The following is an 18,393-nucleotide window of genomic DNA, read 5'->3' as shown; positions in this document are numbered from 1 at the left end:
GTTACTGTTCACTTCCCCTAGGCCACACTGAAATCGTGAAAGGCTTTATTCAGATGAGGCAGTGACTCAGCAGATGTATGGGTCGGGGGTTGACTAGCAATGTCTGATTCCTCTTCTCTGTATCGTTTAATATGGGCCAATAACTATTATAACGATTCACGCAACCACCTGGCCTCTAGCCCATCACAAGATGTTATGTCAGCTACAAAACTAAATGCCACTGTTAGATAATGACCCATAACAGATTACACAACAAAGAGGTTGGTGTTTGAGAGACAGAGAGCGAGAGAGAGAGAGAGAGACGCACATGATTTGGATGAAATACAAGAATTTGGTACATAAACTCGAGTTGCAGTGTTACATAAGACATGGTTTCCCTTGACTTCGCAGCTCACGAAGTACAACTCAAATGCTCCAGATATGGAATATGTGTCAGTATTGCTTTAAACATTGTCATCCTACAAATACTTTTTCCTGATAATATTAACGGCTACAACAAGCTGTCAAGGGTCGAATCTCAAAGGAGAACCAGACAGACAGACAGACAGACAGACGGATGGACGGACGGACATACAGCTGAAGTCGGAAGTTTACATACGCCTTAGCCAAATACATTTAATCTCAGTTTTTCACAATTCCTGACATTTAGTCCTAGTAAATTTTTTTCCCTGTTTTAGGTCAGTTAGGATCACCACTTTATTTTAAGAATGTGAAATGTCAGAAAAATTGTAGAGAGAACGATTTATTTAACCTTTTATTTCTTTCATCACATTCCCAGTGGGACAGAAGTATACATACACTCAATTAGTATTTGGTAGCATTGCCTTTAAATAGTTTAACTTGGGTCAAATGTTTCGGGTAGCCTTCCACAAGCTTCCCACAATAAGTTGGGTGAATTTTGGCCCATTCCTCCTGACAGAGCTGGTGTAACTGAGTCAGGTTTGTAGGCCTCCTTGCACGCACACGCTTTTTCAGGTCTGCCCACACATTTTCTGTAGGATTGAGGTCAGGGCTTTGTGATGGCCACTCCAATACCTTGACTTTGTTGCCCTTAAGCCATTTTGCCACAACTTTGGAAGTATGCTTGGGGTCATTGTCCATTTGGAAGACCCATTTGCGACCAAGCTTTAACTTCCTGACTGATGTCTTGAGATGTTGCATGATGCCATCTATTTTGTGAAGTGCACCAGTCCCTCCTGCAGCAAAGCACCCCCACAGCATGATGCTGCCACCCCCGTGCTTCCCGGTTGGGATGGTGTTCTTCGGCTTGCAAGCATCCCCCTTTTTCCTCCAAACATAACGATGGTCATTATGGCCGAACAGTTCTATTTTTGTTTCATCAGACCAGAGGACATTTCTCCAAAAAGTACGATCTTTGTCCCCATGTGCAGTTGCAAACCGTAGTCTGGCTTTTTTATGGCGGTTCTGGAGTAGTGGCTTCTTCCTTGCTGAGCGGCCTTTCAGGTTATGTCGATATAGGACTCGTTTCACTGTGGATATAGATAATTTTGTACCTGTTTCCTCCAGCATCTTCTGGGATTGTCCTGGGATTGATTTGCACTTTTCACACCAAAGTACGTTCATCTCTAGGAGACAAAACGTGTCTCCTTCCTGAGCGGTATGACGGCTGTGTGGTCCCAAGGTGTTTATACTTGCATACTATTGTTTGTATAGATGGACGTGGTACCTTCAGGCATTTGGAAATTGCTCCCAAGGATGAACCAGATTTGTGGAGGTCTTGTGGAATTCTTTTTCTGAGGTCTTGGCTGTTAAGCTTTAACTTCCTGACTGATGTCTTGAGATGTTGCTTCAAATATCCAGTACTTGCGTACTATTGTTTGTACAGATGAACGTGGTACCTTCAGACATTTGGAAATTGCTCCCAATGATGAACCAGACTTGTGAAGGTCTACAATTTTTTCTCTGAGGTCTTGGCTGATTTATTTAGATTTTCCCATGATGTCAAGCAAAGAGGCACTGAGTTTGAAGGTAGGCCTTGAAATACATCCACAGGTACACCTCCAATTGACTCAAATTATGTCAATTAGCCTATCAGAAGCTTCTAAAGCCATGACATCATTTTCTGGAATTTTCCAAGCTGTTTAAAGGCACAGTCAACTTAGTGTATGTAATCTTCTGACCCACTGGAATTGTGATACGGTGAATTATAAGTGAAATAATCTGTCTGTAAACAATTGTTGGAAAAATTACTTGTGTCATGCACAAAGTAGATGTCCTAACTGACTTGCCAAAACTATAGTTTGTTAACAAGAAATTAGTGGAGTGGTTGAAAAACGAGTTTTAATGACTCCAACCTAAGTGTATGTAAACTTCCGATTTCAACTGTACATTTTAATTGGCTCCTCATTCAAAGTGACGTTTTCACAGAGACCATCAGTGAACAGAAAAGAGACATCTGACCAACCTCAGAAAACCCCCACATGCTTCTCTTCCTCCCCTCTTCATCTCCCTTTCTCTCTCATCCCCTTCCTTCTCCTATACCATTCCGTCTTATCTGCTCGGAATGGCTCTCTCTCATCTCCTCTCTCCTCTCTCCTCTCCTCTACCTTTCCCTCTCATCCTTCTGTCACCACCAATTTGTCTCTCTCTCTGGACATCAAATGGGGCTATGGAGCTATGGACAGCCATGTGGAGCCCAGCACTGGTCCATGTGCTGACTGCAGCATGCTGCCTGCTTCATGCTGGCTGGCTAGTCCACGTGGGCTGTGTCCCAAATACCACCCTTTTCCCTATATACTGCACTACTTTTGACCAGGGTCCCTAGGGCTACGGTCAAAAGTAGTGCACTATGTAGGGAATAGGGTGCAATTCGGGACGCACACCTGCTTGGGCCTGATCTGGCTGGTCATGTCATGGAGCTGGATGTATAGGGAGAGATGGGATAGCTGCAGGTACAGTATCATGTGATAGCTACAATTGGGTAGCTACAGTTCAACCATATTGGCCTTCTTCGACAGGTTCCTGGTTGAACCAGTTGGACCTATGGTTGAAATGTTAAAACTATCAGAAAGGTAATAAATACATAACTTCTTTGTGGGAGTCAGCAAACACACACTAAGCAGACATCTGTCTTTCTGGGCATGGATATTTTTTACTGCATTCTCTTTCTTCATACTTTTGTTTGCTTTGCATTCAGCCCCATGAGTGATTCACCATGTCCTATAGAGCAGCACAGTCTCTCTGAGGGTTTGTGGAGTATAACTGTAACCTTGTTCTCTTGGTTGAACATCTGGGCTCCTCCACATCTCCTTCAAGGCTTTCCAAGGTCCACTCAGCAATGAACTTTTTTTGATCACTTGACTAGCTGAAAGCTATTGGAGCCCAAGGCCTGTTATCATTTCAGCCTGATGGAGAAAAATATGATTTCCCAGAGTTAAATAGAAAATGCCTGGTTACGACTGTAACCTTGGTTCTCTGGATCTGAGTGAGACAGCTCACTCTATGGGGAATGATGCTCGCTGAAGAAACTGAAAGAGAATCTGTGTACTTTCGACATTGGCTCTCTTGGCTGAACTTCCTGTCAGGGTATTGGGTGGTAGATCCCATTGTGAAAGAGGACAGAAAGACAGGCTAGAGGTCAGTTAACCATCAAAAGAGTTCTACGAGAGAGTTCTACGAAAGAGTTTATCAATGAAGACGGCTGTAGAGAACCTTTCAAAAAGGTGAATCTCCTTTTCAGTGTCATTGTCAGATTGACATCCAGAGATTAATCCTAATTTGAATGCTTCTTCTCTAGTGAGGTGGTACATGTATTCATCTACTGGGTCAAGGCTATGAAGAGAGACATTCTGCACTTATAAAAGCATCTTATATTGGAATACGTAACTAGGCTTCTGAATAAAATAAAGATATAACTCTATAAGAAACCATGTGATTCAGATTCAAAGTGATTCCCTTTGCGGGTGCAGATAATCAAGATACAGGGTACGTAAAATAAGAAAGGCAATAAAATAAAGTCCCACACCATATTTACAAAACACAAACGCCACAGAGTGAAAATCTTACGGCCAATGTTAAAACAATAAGAAAGTAAAGCCACAAACCAAACATAGGAAAGAACAATGACTTGTGTTGGTTGAAGCAACAATGACAAAGGGTACAAGGACACTGTGATGAGGGGTCTGTGTTGTGTCCCATTGGGCAGATGTCAATTCAATGCCAATTCCACTATGGTTCAACGTAATTTCATTGAAATGAAGTGGAAACAACATTGATTCAACCAGTGTGTGCCCAGTGGGGTGTGTCTGTGTTCCTGAGTCCTGTGGAACTGTGTAGGAGTGAGAGGAAGAAAGAGTCTGATGGACACAAAAGTGGAGTGAGTGAAATAAAGAATGAATGAAAGACAGAAAGAGAGAAAACATGGTATATTGGGAACAAAGCGAGAGATGAAGAATGTAAAGAAACACTGTGCTGTGTTTGATTTTTTCCTCAAGTGAGTATAAAGATTTTTCAGAGCTACAGGTTTCTCTGTTAGACTTCCCATTCCCTCTTCCTGGGGTAGCTAGAAAATCTTCTGATGGGTTTGTGTGTGTGAGTGTGTGTGTGTGTCTGCCTCCATGCGTGGGTGTGAGCACACTCTGTATCAACACTGGCCCTCCTCTCCCCAGTCCTCAGTCCTCTCCTCGCTCCCTGAGAACCAACAAAGAGCAGACACAGCTTTTTCCCTCACTTTCATCTCATTGTCCTCAGGAGCTAGTGCTTGTACTGTCTATTCAGTACAGTCCACTGTGTACACCTTGGTTCTGTGGGGGCGGACAGGTGGATGCGGACCACTAGTATGTGTCTTGAGGCTGGCAGTGGGGTCAGTGTTCTGTGGGCCCGTATTGCAGTGTGGGTACCTCGTCAGGGAGAGGGCTTCTGAAATGGAAACCTGATCCAATATAATATGTATTTAAAACAATAAATCCCACCCCTCTCTCATCCTCATCCTCAGCTCCTCCCCCCACCCTGTTTTCTTTAGGCACATGTTACTCCAAACTTCTACAGTGTTGTGTCTAAGTGATTTGCTGGCAACCAAATATCAGGGGCTGCGTCTCAAACAACACCCCAATCCCTGTATAGTGCACTATTTTTGGCCAGCTAGTGCACTACATGGGGAATAGGGTATAATTTCTGACACGAGTCAGAAAGTCTAGTTGGGATAGAGTATGAGTTTGGATAAATGTTCAGTTTCCTGATCTTCAAGGGTCAAAGATAATCCTCTCACTCCAGCTCCTCCTCCCTTTTCTCTGCAGTCTCTTATTGCTTGGCCACTTCCTCTTCCTCTGCAAGCCCCGTCTCTTCCCCTTCTGTCTCCTCTCCCTGGACATCTATTGGCTCCTCCTTGCTGGCTGGCTCCTCCTCCTCCTCGTGGATGGCTGTGATTGGCTCGGCGGGGTTGCTGTGGCAGTTAGGCGCCTCTCTATCTGGCGTGTCCTGGGTTTCAGAGGCGATGACTCTCTTCCACATTTCGTGGTTGTCCAGTAGGTGCTGAGTGATGGGACAGAACACTCTCCTCCTGCTCTTCTTAAGCTTCACCACGTTCTTCTCTGTAGAGAAGAAGAAAACAATCACTCAAAACAAAACCTACTACATCTCTATCCCCTTATACTGTACATGCAAACCCTTATTATACAACCTCTGGACAGGGGTTACAAAGCAGGGTCTGATAACCTGGGAAGACCAAATACACTTAAGGCAGACCAGGTAGCCTCGTGTTTTTGAGGCTTCTGCATCTACTACTAATTATAAACCTGGATGCTTATTGGCTGACTTGGCTTACTTGTTTACTGTTCTATTAATGTTGGTAACCGCAGGGGTTTGTGGTATATGGCCAATATACCACGGCTACGGGCTGTATCCAGGCAATCCACTTTTTTTCATGCCAGTATACCACACCACCTTGGGCCTTATTGCTTAAATCCACTACATGCATTATCGATGGGCACTATGTCAACAACTCAATACCTGGGCCATTTCAAGCTGAGCTTTGATTTCAATAGGTTTCTGTTAACTGAGTTCTTTCAACTCAAAGAAGTTCAACATGAACGTCAACATGCTCTTACGGGAACTCTCAGAGCTAGTCGATGCATCCTCCTCTGCTGTATCCTCCTCTTCCCCCTCTGTCTCTCGTTCCCCCACCTCCTCTCCCTCCTTCCTCCGTGCGTCGGCGGGGTCGACCCAGTTCCCCGGCATGAGGGCGGCGGAGTCGTAGGAGGAACAGAGCGGACCCACGATGTGCGTGATGAAGGACTCCTGGAGCTTGGCGAGCTGTGGCGCAGAGCGGTCCATGAAGGGGCTGATGGGAAGGCCCAGACTTGCCTCCTCATCGCCCTGAGGAGTGGTGCAGTATGGGTAAACATGGCAGAATGTTAGATATAAACGTCTGAAAACCCACCTCTTCACAAAGTATTATGATTAATCCAACAGCACCACACCCCCCACATTTTTTTTAAACCTTTATTAAACACTTGTCTTTTCATATTAGCACTGACTTTGCTGATAGCTACTTTATTGAGAAGAAATGTACTTACTATGACTGTGATATATGGTTGTGCACTAACTAAGTCACTCTGGGTAAGCACTTCTGCTAAATGACAAATGTAAATATAATATGAATTACCTCTTTACATCACCATTTGACACTATCTGAGGAAAGTCAATCAATCAATCAACCAGCCAATGATATGAGGGAAATTTGAATCAAATGCACTGAGGGAGTCACAGCTAAGATACTACTACATGTAGCTCAGTTGATAGAGCATGGCGTTTGCAACACCAGGGTTGTGGGTTCGATTCCCACAGGGGGTATGAAAAAAATTATGTATGCACTAACTGTAAGTCGCTCTGGATAAGAGCGTCTGCTAAATGACTAAAATGTAAATGTACACAGAGAGAGAAAATGACCATCAGAAATGATGTAAAACTACATTCAACTGCATTCTAATTGATGGTAGAAAACATACCACCATTTGTAACTCTCTCCTTTTATTATTCACCAGCCAGCCAGTCTCTAAGCTGGTAAACCAACAGCAACCAGCAACCACCAGCGCTCAGAGCCTGTGGGATTAGCTACTGAATAATCAAAGCTGCAAACTGGGTCAAGAAGATAAACAGCAAAACACACACGTCAATCTAGAGGAAGCCTACAAGTTCATCTATAGGTCCAGCATTGGCTGACTGACAATATCATGTATATGCATGTATAGTAAAGTGATGTATAGCAGGATACATATATATACATATATATGTGTCTATTGACGTCAGGGGCTTATACACTCAAAGTGGACCGCAGCAGGCAATGTCTCCTGTTGCCATAGTAACCAGCGGAGCTTTCGTCAGTCAGTGCAGTGGACTGAAATTAGTGTCTGAAGTGAAGAGGGAGAGAGAGGGGGTAAAAGAGAAAGAGAGAGAGGTGCTACTCTAGAGTAGAGGGGCATATTGAACCATTTAAACGTCTTCTAAAGACAGGTGTCAAGGAGAAGGTAAAGTTACAACCTAACCACTGATACAGGGTCAGATCTTTAAGCTGTTTTCACCGCATTAATGGTCAGCGTTAGGATTGTGGGTATCCTACTACTGACCCTAGTGTGTTTATGTGTGTGTTCTCCTGTGTGTGTTCTTTGTGTGCATGTCTTGAGGGATAGTGCAGTCAGTGCAGTTGAGTGCTCTGTGATCTGATGTGTTGCTGCTGCTGTATCGCTGTCTGTGTGAATGAGGACTGTCACTGACAACACAAGTAGGTCAGCTATAATGCAGTACAACAACACTTTCCTCTCTCTCTCTCTCTCTCTCTCTCTCTCTCTCTCTTCCTCTCTCTCTCCTCCCTGTCTTTCACTTCCCTGTCTTTCTATCTCTCCCTCCCTCCCCCTTTATCTCTCTCTCTCTCTCTCTCTCTCTCTTCCTCCCTCTCTCTCCAAGGACGCAAGCAGATCTGACATTTGAACAAGGGTTTGGGTTTTATCATTGAGTGAGCTCAGGCTTTGAAGAAACAGACAGACAAAAACAAGATGACTGCACTGTCAATCACAGTAGCACTGATAACCTACACACTTGGTGCTCCTATCACTGTAGAGTGACATATTGTGCATTTTGTTTGTCAATAAATCAACACTCTCCATTCCAAGTGACAATCTAATTTTCTCTCCATCAATGCCAGGGTCCCATTTTGAAGAGATGATGCATTATGCAGTACATTGCCTACATACAAGGATGGCTTCTTCAATTAATGTGTATTGATGGGTGTTACATCAACATTACTGATAAAGAAACAGAAGATGTTGGGTATTTTTTCAGTAGACCATACAGAGCCATGGTACCGAGTAGTACCCAAGATCAGACCATAGGTTAAAAATAGTAAATCTTTCTAGACTATAAAGGTTAAAATATAGCTAATTATAAAGACAGAGTGTGGTACAGAGTGGTACAGAGGATGAGGCAATAAGACTAAGTGATGTGGAGTGTGGTACCAAGTGGTCCACAAGGAGGGAGTCTGAGCCAGAGTCAGGAGATGGCTCTTGATTGATTATACTGTTATGTATGAGGCAATGCATTAGGAAAGTCTTAAATGTATATGGTTGAGAATGGGTTATGGATCTGCTATGTTTAAACCATATTCAATTATCGATTGATGGGTTTTGGAATAAACAGAGCAGAGCCGGGAGATGGCTCTGTTATTTTTTACATGAGAAAGTTTGGTTTGGCCACCATTGTATCCAAACTAAATAAATATATGAGGAGAAGTCAGATTTCGCCACTATCATAAATTAAGAGAGTGGGTGGAGCGTTCAAAAGATGAACGTTTGGAAACAATGGTGGAGAACTGAACTGGGAGTGTTTTAAGCTAAAAAGTATGTAAAGTGAGCAGGAATGGCCATTGTATATAAACTGAGGGCCGAGTGTTGTGAGTGAGTTGCTCTGCAGACCAGCTCGGCTTCTGTTGCTCTATGTAATAAAGTCTATCTTGATTCTACAAAAACTCTGGAAGAACTTTGATTTTTAATAAGTATAGTGATAATTTTCCACGACATAATTGGCGACCATGAAGGGACTGGAAACAGAGACCTTAGGGGTACTGCGCCATCGTAGAGAGTTTGGACAAATCACACACAAAAATACAGTGGCCAATGTTAATAGAGGTAAGCGACGTTCTTACTTTTAACATAGAAATTGTGTGATTCGATCAAGCTGAATCTGAGGGTCAGGTACGGGGGGGGGGTCTCTCCAGTATTAAGGCCTAAATTTAGGAAAAGTACAGAGTTTTTGTTGGAATGAGAAATAAGCATGCATGCAATGTTATTAATTGTTGAATATTGTTGCTAATTGTAAAATAAGATTAAATCCTGTGGATACCGCTGTGGAGAGCTAAGGTTAGAACTCCAGAGGGCTGAATGGGCAGGTGGCTAGCCAAGAGTGCCTACGGTTACCGCTCTAACGTGGAATTCATTGTTAGAGGCTGCTCGGGTAGGTGATGCGTCATCCTGTGGTGGTGATGCAATAATTAGACAGGGCCAATCGGGTAAAAAAGTAGGTCATCCTGAGTAGGTGACACCATAAATTGGAAGTAGCGCTGGTCATCCAGAGTAGGTGAACGGTTGTGAAATAGCCACTAGGGCTTCAAAATATAGAGAAAGTGTTAAATAGAGTAGGTCTGCTCATCTCGTGTGGGTGAATGGTTTGCTTGAGCGGCTGTGATTCATTCAGTTGTGATTAAGTTGTATGTTTCCTCTGTCTCATTCAGGTTGCTCATTTGGTCAGCTTGATCAATTAGTTTTGTTCGATTGTTTTGTCTGACTCGTTTTGTACAAGACTGGTTTGGACTTGCTTGGGTTTGCGAAAGCAGCTCTTTCATCTTTGTCCACTGGTCTGACTCAATTCGTGCATTCAATCTGTCGAATTCACTCAGTTGTTCATCTGATGTATTTGTTCAATTCTTCTGATTCATTTGTTTGTCCTGCTGGTCATTCTGTCTGATTCATTTAAGCACGAGTGGCTGCACATCTGTGTGAGTGATCGGACAATAATAAGAAATCCTGCAAATAATAGCCTTTTCTGTGTTGAGGAAGTGTCAGGAAAGGGACTTTATTGAGGTTGCTTGAAGCTTCTATGTCTGGTGGAGAAAAGGGCATGCCCAATATTGCATTAGGAAGAGAATAATAAATGGTATGTGGATATTCATTGACCAACTGAGTGTTGGAATAAACAGAGCACAGCCGGGAGATGGCTCTGTTATTTTTTACATGAGAAAGTTTAGTTTGGCCACCATTGTATCCAAACTAAATAAATATAGGAGGAGAAGTCCGATTTCACCACTATCATAAATTAAGAGAGTGGGTGGAGCGGTCAAAAGATGAACGTTTGGAAACAATGGTGGAGAACTGAACTGGGAGGGTTTTAAGCTAAAAAGTATGTAAAACGAGCAGGAATGGACATTGTATATAAACTGAGGGCCGAGTGTTGTGAGTTAGTTGCTCTGCAGACCAGCTCGGCTTCTGTTGCTCTATGTAATAAAGTCTATCTTGATTCTTCAAAAACTCTGGAAGAACTTTGATTTTTAATAAGTATAGTGATAATTTTCCACGACAAAGAACAAAAGTAGTTCTACATTTCACATTATTCCTCACAGTCTATCAATGATCACTGAATAGAATGGTGTTTTTCTCATTGAGTACCCCCAACCAGTCCACTTATTATATGGTCAACTAATCATCAAGCCCCTCATTAGTTAAAAGTGTTAGTTCTGAAATACATCAAATAAGTGGACTGACTTGGGGTACCCGAGGATAGGTTTGGGAAACACTCGCAGAATATTCCAGAAGTGGTAGACCCAGTATGGCCACGATTCCACACTTCACATCAGAGAACTTTGATTTGAATGGGAGTATCCATTGGTTCTACCTATTCTGATGATGGGACTACACCAGAGATGCTTTTGAGGAGATGGAAACTCCATTGGAATCGTATTAACGGCCATTGTTTACGTTGCCCATGCGTCGTCAATGGGCCACGCGGTGCATTCTGGGCGATTCTGGGACAAGAAGAGCACTCCTTCAAGGAGTAAATGGGAGTCAATTGGGCGCTAGTTCAAAAACCTAACATTAGCATGAATTATGTGAACAATAAGTACAACATTACAAATATTTTCCGAGATGTGAGATAATTAACTTTGTCTCTGCAATATCGTATAGCTTTGGAATCGTGACATTACGTACTTTTGAGGAAAATAGGCAAGTTTCTCGACTCATACCCTGACTTTTAGAAGGGATTGCATGACAATTAGCTTAGCAACCTCATGACACAGCATGACAACGTGAATGCGATTGGTTGACAGTCTGCTAAGTGGGGTGTTATACGTTCCTCCATTCATTGCCCAATAGGATTCCTATCTCCTCCTTTCTCTAATATCTCTGCCTACACGCTAATCGCTCTCTGACCACTTAGAGTCTCTCTTCCTGATCAGTGGTGTGGTTGCTAGGCACCTGTCCTTCTCTGACTAATGAGCAGCATTGTTACTGGAGAGTGGGCTGTTTCCAGGCACCTGTACCTCTTCACACTAAGCAGTACTGTGAAGGACTAATGAAGTGGCCTGCCTTCTATTTTAGTACCAAGTGGAACACATGTCAATGTCATTTGATGGAGAAATATAATTGCACCTCTACGCCCTCTCAAGTCTATCATAGCTATTTATGCAGAAGGTAGTGTAATGACCATTTCATGATCAGGCAGTTTCATGGGGTGGGACATGGGTGCACAAGAAAGACAACAACAACAAGGCAACTGTATACATCTCGTCATCGTCATTCACCCAATTTCCACTCTGGGGATCAATAACGTTTATTCAATTCAATACAGGTCACCCTAGTGGTGGCTACTGCTAGCTAGTATGAGGACGAAAAGGGCAGTTTTCCGGGAAAACTAGCAGAATTTCAATCTTCTCGATGGAGCAGTGTGGATAAAAGTACAATTTAGAGTACAGTGGCATATCCCATTCCTGCACTGAGGTATGTTTTCTGACGCATATCTCTCGCCGGCTCAATGGTGTCTTAATGTAACCATGATTGCATTCTGACCCCAGTGCAGCTCAGTGTAAACAAGCGTAACAGTAGGGTCGGTATCTTCTGGCAAACCTAGACCTAATAGATGTACCTGTTTGTAGAAATATTTGATGATGCCCTTGGTCCACTGTAGATGCAGGTCCTTGTGTTTCAGATCTAAATCAGTGGCTAGGGTGTAAGGGCTAGGGTGTAAGGGCTAGGGTGGGCAAACCTTTTGGCTCAAGGGCCACATTGAGTTTTTGAAACCAAGTGAAAGGCCACATACTATATGCGTGACAAAACATGTGAAGCCTTTATTCATTTTCACATTGACACACAACTACTAGTGTACTGTAGGTGTACATATGCTTGCAGAACAATTCTACCCTTGTACCATCTCTACCCTTGTTTTTTGTGAACAATTTTCACAAAATGGATATAATTTATAACATCACAGACACACTCAAATACACACACAGATCCTGCATCTCTACCCTTGTAAAGTACAATCAAACTTACAGTCACAATATGCAAACTTTAAAATATATATATATATATATATATATATATATATATATATATATATATATATATATATTATATGACTGGAGACATGTAACAGCAGATGTGTAAAAAATAACTATTCTTAAAATTTGAGTGAAACATATGGTAAGAGCATCCGCTTAATTTGGAATGGTCTGTTTTTGAAAGCATATTAAGGAACAATTCTCATCTCCATTGTGAGCCATATTTACAGTTATCCAATCACTTCAGCCCAAGTCTGACTGATTAATTATTAAGTGTATCCAAGTGCATTGCTGGATAATTCTCACTGCCTAACCATCACCATGAAAAAGCATAATCCTTGCCTACCCCAGTCACGGTTATTCGAGTCTTAATGTGAAAAATGGGTCTGGTCACCTCTCTTGGCAAGGGCATCAAAGTCTGGTGTCAACTTTGATGTAGAGATGCTCAGAACAGCTGAGCATTTGTTAAATTTGACCTGTGTTGTAATTCATGACTGAGAACATTTGTTCACACACATATGTGGACCCGAATAAAACAAGCATTCTTTGGGCGTGCTTTTTAATGTTTGGAAACTTTGTTTCATTCAGTGAGCCATAGAACTGGTCTATTGTTGCTGTTTTGTACTTCTCCTTCAAAGCACTGTCACATTGGATGTCGATGTGCTCCAATTGTGTGTCTGGTGGTGCTTTCTCACTGTCGAAAGACAGGGGGCATGATACAAGCTCCAGCTCAGTCTCAATCTTGGTGAAGTCTGAGAAGTGGCAGGAAAACTCAGCATGCAGGTCGATCAAAGTGCTACTGTATGTCTCAGTGTAGCAATGCGATGTGGGCGCGTTCAGTGCGGCCAGTGTCGGAAAATGAGCGAGAGACCGGCTGCTCATTTGTCTGGAGAACAACATAAGTTTGGCATTGAATGCTTTCACGTTGGAATACAGTTCATGCACAAAAATACAATTTCCCTGCAGTTTGACATTTCGATCGTTCAGATGCCCCAATATGTCCACACCAAAAGCAAAGTCGCCCAGCCGGTCTGTGTTTTTCAACTCTGAGAAGTCATCAGCTTTACCAACCGTATCAAGGAACATACCTATCTCCCCTCTCAGTTCCCACACATGGCAAAATACTTTTCCAGGCTTAGCCAGCGCACATTTGAATGGTACAACAAGTCCTGGTGCTCTGCCTCTGTGTCATTGAGCAGCTGAATGAACTGACGATGGCTAAACCCCCTTGCCCGTATAAAGTTGACAAGTTTTACAACCACTTTGACAACATTTTCCAGCTTTAACACACGTTTACACAGGGCTTCCTGATGAATAATATAGTGAATAAATATAAATTCCTCAGAGTTAAGGCTTTCTTCTTTTACTTTGTCTTGTAATCTTTTTAGTAGGCCAATGTTTTTAGCAGTTAGATTTGGTGATCCATCTGTTGTGACGTTTGTCAGTTTGCTCCATGGTAGATTCATTTTTTCCAAGCAGGCAGACACCTTGTCATATAAGTCAGAGCCCCTGCTTGTTCCCATCATTGAATCCATTGCAAGAAGTTCCTCTGTTATTTCAAAGTTCTCATTTATTCCTCTGACAAAAATTAAAAGTTGAGCAGTGTCTCTGATGTCAGTACTCTCATCCTGTGCAATGAAGTGGCTCTGTTGACTAAGCGCATTCTGAATCTGACTGTAGGCCCAAATGCAGAGCGTGCTGCCAGACTATAGCGCCATCTATTGGAGGTTGTTTGTATATCATGGAATGAGTAATTTTAGGCCAAAAATCGTAACTCAAATATAATAATATTTAATACATTAAAAAAATGTCTCGTGGGCCGTACTTTGCCCCTCCTTGGTGTGGAGGCTAGGGTGTAGGGGCTAGGATCGATTTGGATCTCACCTGTTCATAGAACTCATTGACGATGCCCTCGGTCCACTGTAGATGCAGGTCCTTGTGTTTCAGTGGGCCGTTGATGTCCGCCAGTTTAATGCACATCTGACACACCAGCAACCGGTCATTCTCATTGGACCAGTCGATGCCCAAGCAGCCGTCAGCACCCACCTGGAGAGAAGCAAGGGGTAAATGAATCTCAAATGTCTTTCTCGCGTCCTCACATCCTCTATCCCTACCTCCTTTCAATTTATCAGAGAGAAGCGAGGAGAGCATAAGGGAAAAAGTTCTGAGGAAAAGAACCTCAGATCTTCTCCTACAGGCTTGTTCCTGACATACTGTAAGTTGTCAACCATCAGAGAAAATGACATAGTGCTTCAGTCCATTCAGCTGTAGATACGTTGTACATACATCAAAGAGAAATGTATAGAATAGAAGCTCCAGACCATCGGTTGTGTTTACCTTGGCGTTGAACTCTGCCAGGAAGTCAAAGTGTTTCTTGAGGTCGGTGGCGAGGATGGCCTCGATGACCAGGAAGCGGAAGCGTTTGAACTCCACATGCTCCAGGTTGCCCAAGAAGTTGTACTCTGGCCGGGACATGAACAGGTTCCAGGCTGACGCAGCGTGGTGGTTCTCTAACACTGAGCGGTCGTTATATAGCACGGCCTACCGGGGGAGACAGAAAGCAACATGTCACTCATTAGTTATCATTGGTGCATCTCAGTGGTCCCTTTGTCTTCCTCCATTTATCTCTTCACTGATCTGAGAAGAACACAAGATATGAAAGTATTATTGGTGGACATCTACTGGGACTTTGCTTTCACCTTTCCAATTCCTTTAGTTAGATCCATCCATCCATCCAACCACCCATCCTCTCCATCCTCTCCCTCTTCTTCCTCCCTCCTTCCCTCTCTCTCTTCCTACCTGAGGAGCGCTAGTCGCCACGAGGAAAGCGTTGGTCCGTCCAGGGTGGTCGTAGTCGTGCATGGCTGCAGCCACATATAGAGCCATGAGCTCCAGCGATGGGATGAGGCCAGACAGACAGCCATAACCCTCCTCCATCACTGCAGACATCTTAGAAACCAGGAACCCTGTATGGCCTATATGGCTGGGATGGCTGGGGGTGAGGAGCCCACTGTCAGAGTCTGGGGACACACACACAGGGATAGAAGGGTCAGAGAGATAGATACGCAGGTAAATGAGGTGAGGGGTGATGGGCATTGTCGTAACAAATCGGAAGCTTTAGTACAAAACGCTTGGGTCAACGGGTGCAGGCACACTTGCATGTGTGTACGGTCAGTGTGCTAATGTGTGGGCAAATGTGTGTATGGGATGACATGAGCATCAGAAAACAACATAGCTAGCCAGCCTGACAGACAGCCAGTCACCCTGCCCCAGACAGACATCAGACCTCAGCCATCAGAGTAGGCCATCTGCCAGCCCAGTCAGACAGGTTGTGTAAAGATCAAACAGGTCAAGATCAACGTGTTGACATTGTGTCTGTTGTGTAACTATGACTGGAGGAGATAGGCTTCTTGTAATAGCTCTACATAGTGAACATGAGGTAAAAGAACTGTCGATGACTATGAACTAACAGTCATCCGATCTCACTGGAAACACTATTCTGTGAACTTCCACTGCCTCCAGTCTGCACACTGTAAGGCGGATGTTATACAGTATTATGCCATTTCACATAACCTACTGATGTGGTTGGTGTGTATGAATGAATATACAGTAGCTAATTGAGCCCCAGAGGGAATGGGTTTACCTGGCTCCCATCAGCAACAGGCATACAACAGTAGGCTTATAGACATAGGATATTAGCCTCCGTCAGAACACAAAGGAATGGCAAGTGGAGGAAAAGAGCCATAGTACATGATGGAAAATGTGGGGCAGAAGTTAATAAGCCTACTGTATACCTGTCCTCTTTCGTGTGTGCGCACGTGTGTGTGGTTGTGCGGTTGTATGTGTCGGTGCATGTGTGTACACTTGTATTTGCATATGCGTGTGTGTGTGTACTCACCAGAGTCTGAGCTGTGGTCTGTGAGGAGGTTGGGCAGGCCTGGCACGGCCTGGGTGGTGAGGTACCACACGGCATGGAGCACGTCAGTGGCATGGATCCTGTTGTGGTCTGCATTGGGGAGGGAGAGGAGATGCCAACTGTAATACTAACTTAGTCCACTAGGTGATAATGACACCTCACAAACCATACAGAGACGGAGGTAGAGGGAACAGAAATAGTGCTGTGATTGCATTGAGAATGCCAATACCTCCCTCTTGTGGATAAAATAGGCAGTGCTGCCAACACAACCGCATAGAGTTTGGATTTCGGTAGTTTATTCAAATGTTTTTGATATTCTCGAGTACTTGATGTAACTGTGTGTGTATTACAAAGCCTTTTCACAAAGAGGATTGATTGTAATGTTTGCTCACATGGAATGTCCCTGTATCCATTCTCCAGAGCATGGAAATAGTTCATGAACTCCCTGACAGGAATCTTGAACATCTCAAACAGTCCCGTGTCCTCAAACAGGCGGTAGGAAACCTGGAACACACATAGGACAACAGTTATCCCATCCACCTAGTTATTCTCTTCACACCTGAAGCTGTGATGCTGCTACTGAGTCATTCCACGAAATGAGTCACTTTTGCATCCCTTTGATATTTTAAGTAGAAATTGTGCACCAATATTGAATTAAAAGCCTGTTATATTAAATCAAGTGCCCTTTAATATAGCCCCATGGAAAATTCAATACATCTGATTGTTTTATATGATTAAAGTCTTTCTGCAAAATTCTGTATTTTGACATGCATTGTGCATAGCCGGGTGAGTATGGGGGTGGGGGTCAATGTTCCCTATACCGCGCAGCAGCCCCGAGATTGCCGCGCAGCTCCCCAGGGACTGCCGCGCAGAAATATTAGCCCACTGAGAAGCACGAGATTGAATTCCACTCAACTTTCTAGAGCAGTGGTCACCAACCGGTCGATCTCCAAGGCATTCCTAATTGTTCGCCAAACATTTCTGTAAAAAAAAAAACGATAAAGCCTCGCGTTCCTTTTTTTCTTTTATTCGTCTCCGGCTATTGGCATTAGGTGCGCTCGATTCAGCTGCCCTGCGCGCATTTCATGTGTCTGAAGGTACAAACTCTGCCTTCCTGGCGGGCCCAGAGAGCAAATCAAGTGCACTATATGCCTACCGCTGGCCAATCGGATGGCTCAGATGACCGTATCTGCAGTAACGTAGCAGGCATAAAAGAAAGCTACAGCAAAGTTGATACTGTGAGATTTCAAAACCATGACTAGAGAGAGACTGTCAACGAATACAGCAAAGAGATTCTGTTTTTATGAGTGAGTTCATGTTTAAGTTCTTACTCTGTCAACACTTTGTATTCAACACTTTTATAAGACATCAAATGCACGTTCCTCCTATTTCCACTCAGCTCTACAACAAGCACTGCAGCAGAAATGAATGAGTAGGAAAGTGTATCTATAGGCTTGTGTTATTATTAGCGGCTTGGGCCTTTTTTAATATCGAGGAATATTTCACTTTCTCTGTTCACAGGACCATCAACATGAATTTGTGCATGAGGCAGAACTAATGAGGTGCAGGTTTCGCCATCATCTGGAAGACGGTGTCCCTTTATGGTAAGGGGGAGCGGAGGGATGTTGAGAGGCGGACCCTCAGTCTGCTGCTCGCTCCCTCCTCTGAGACTGACCATCAGATGCAGGCAACATCAGCCCAATAAAACAAGCAAATTATTTAAATGTATGCTAACTCAGCTGTGCTTCACAAGTAATACAACAACGGACCTTTTAAAATATAATTTAAAAAAATGTCCAGAACAACAATGCATTGGCAGGGCAATTCAAGCAAAGCCAATATGTGGGTATAATGTATTGGGCGTATAGCTTACTGCACAAACCTCATTGCTACAGTGCTGTTTTTAATTGGTTATAGG

The 18,393-nt window shown here is 43.4% G+C and overlaps 1 protein-coding gene across 1 annotated transcript in view; it reads right to left on the bottom strand.

Annotated features, from left to right (window-relative positions):
- Positions 1-2,291: 2,291 nt before the first annotated feature.
- The window catches only part of LOC121546205 (cGMP-inhibited 3',5'-cyclic phosphodiesterase A-like), a 108,193-nt gene continuing 92,091 nt past the window's right edge, over positions 2,292-18,393 (bottom strand). Inside the window, exons 9-15 of the mRNA XM_041857298.2 lie at positions 16,868-16,979; positions 16,458-16,565; positions 15,359-15,579; positions 14,897-15,100; positions 14,444-14,605; positions 6,066-6,333; positions 2,292-5,549 (exon numbers count right to left, since the gene is read on the bottom strand). Coding sequence (XP_041713232.1) covers positions 5,260-5,549; positions 6,066-6,333; positions 14,444-14,605; positions 14,897-15,100; positions 15,359-15,579; positions 16,458-16,565; positions 16,868-16,979 — 1,365 coding nt within the window. The 3' untranslated portion in view covers positions 2,292-5,259. The remainder of the gene's footprint in view (positions 5,550-6,065; positions 6,334-14,443; positions 14,606-14,896; positions 15,101-15,358; positions 15,580-16,457; positions 16,566-16,867; positions 16,980-18,393) is intronic.

Source organism: Coregonus clupeaformis, unplaced genomic scaffold (assembly GCF_020615455.1).
Source record: "Coregonus clupeaformis isolate EN_2021a unplaced genomic scaffold, ASM2061545v1 scaf0070, whole genome shotgun sequence".
NCBI classification, from domain to species: Eukaryota; Metazoa; Chordata; class Actinopteri; order Salmoniformes; family Salmonidae; genus Coregonus; species Coregonus clupeaformis.
Note: the sequence above shows the minus strand (reverse complement) of the source record. Positions and strands in the feature narration are given on the sequence as shown.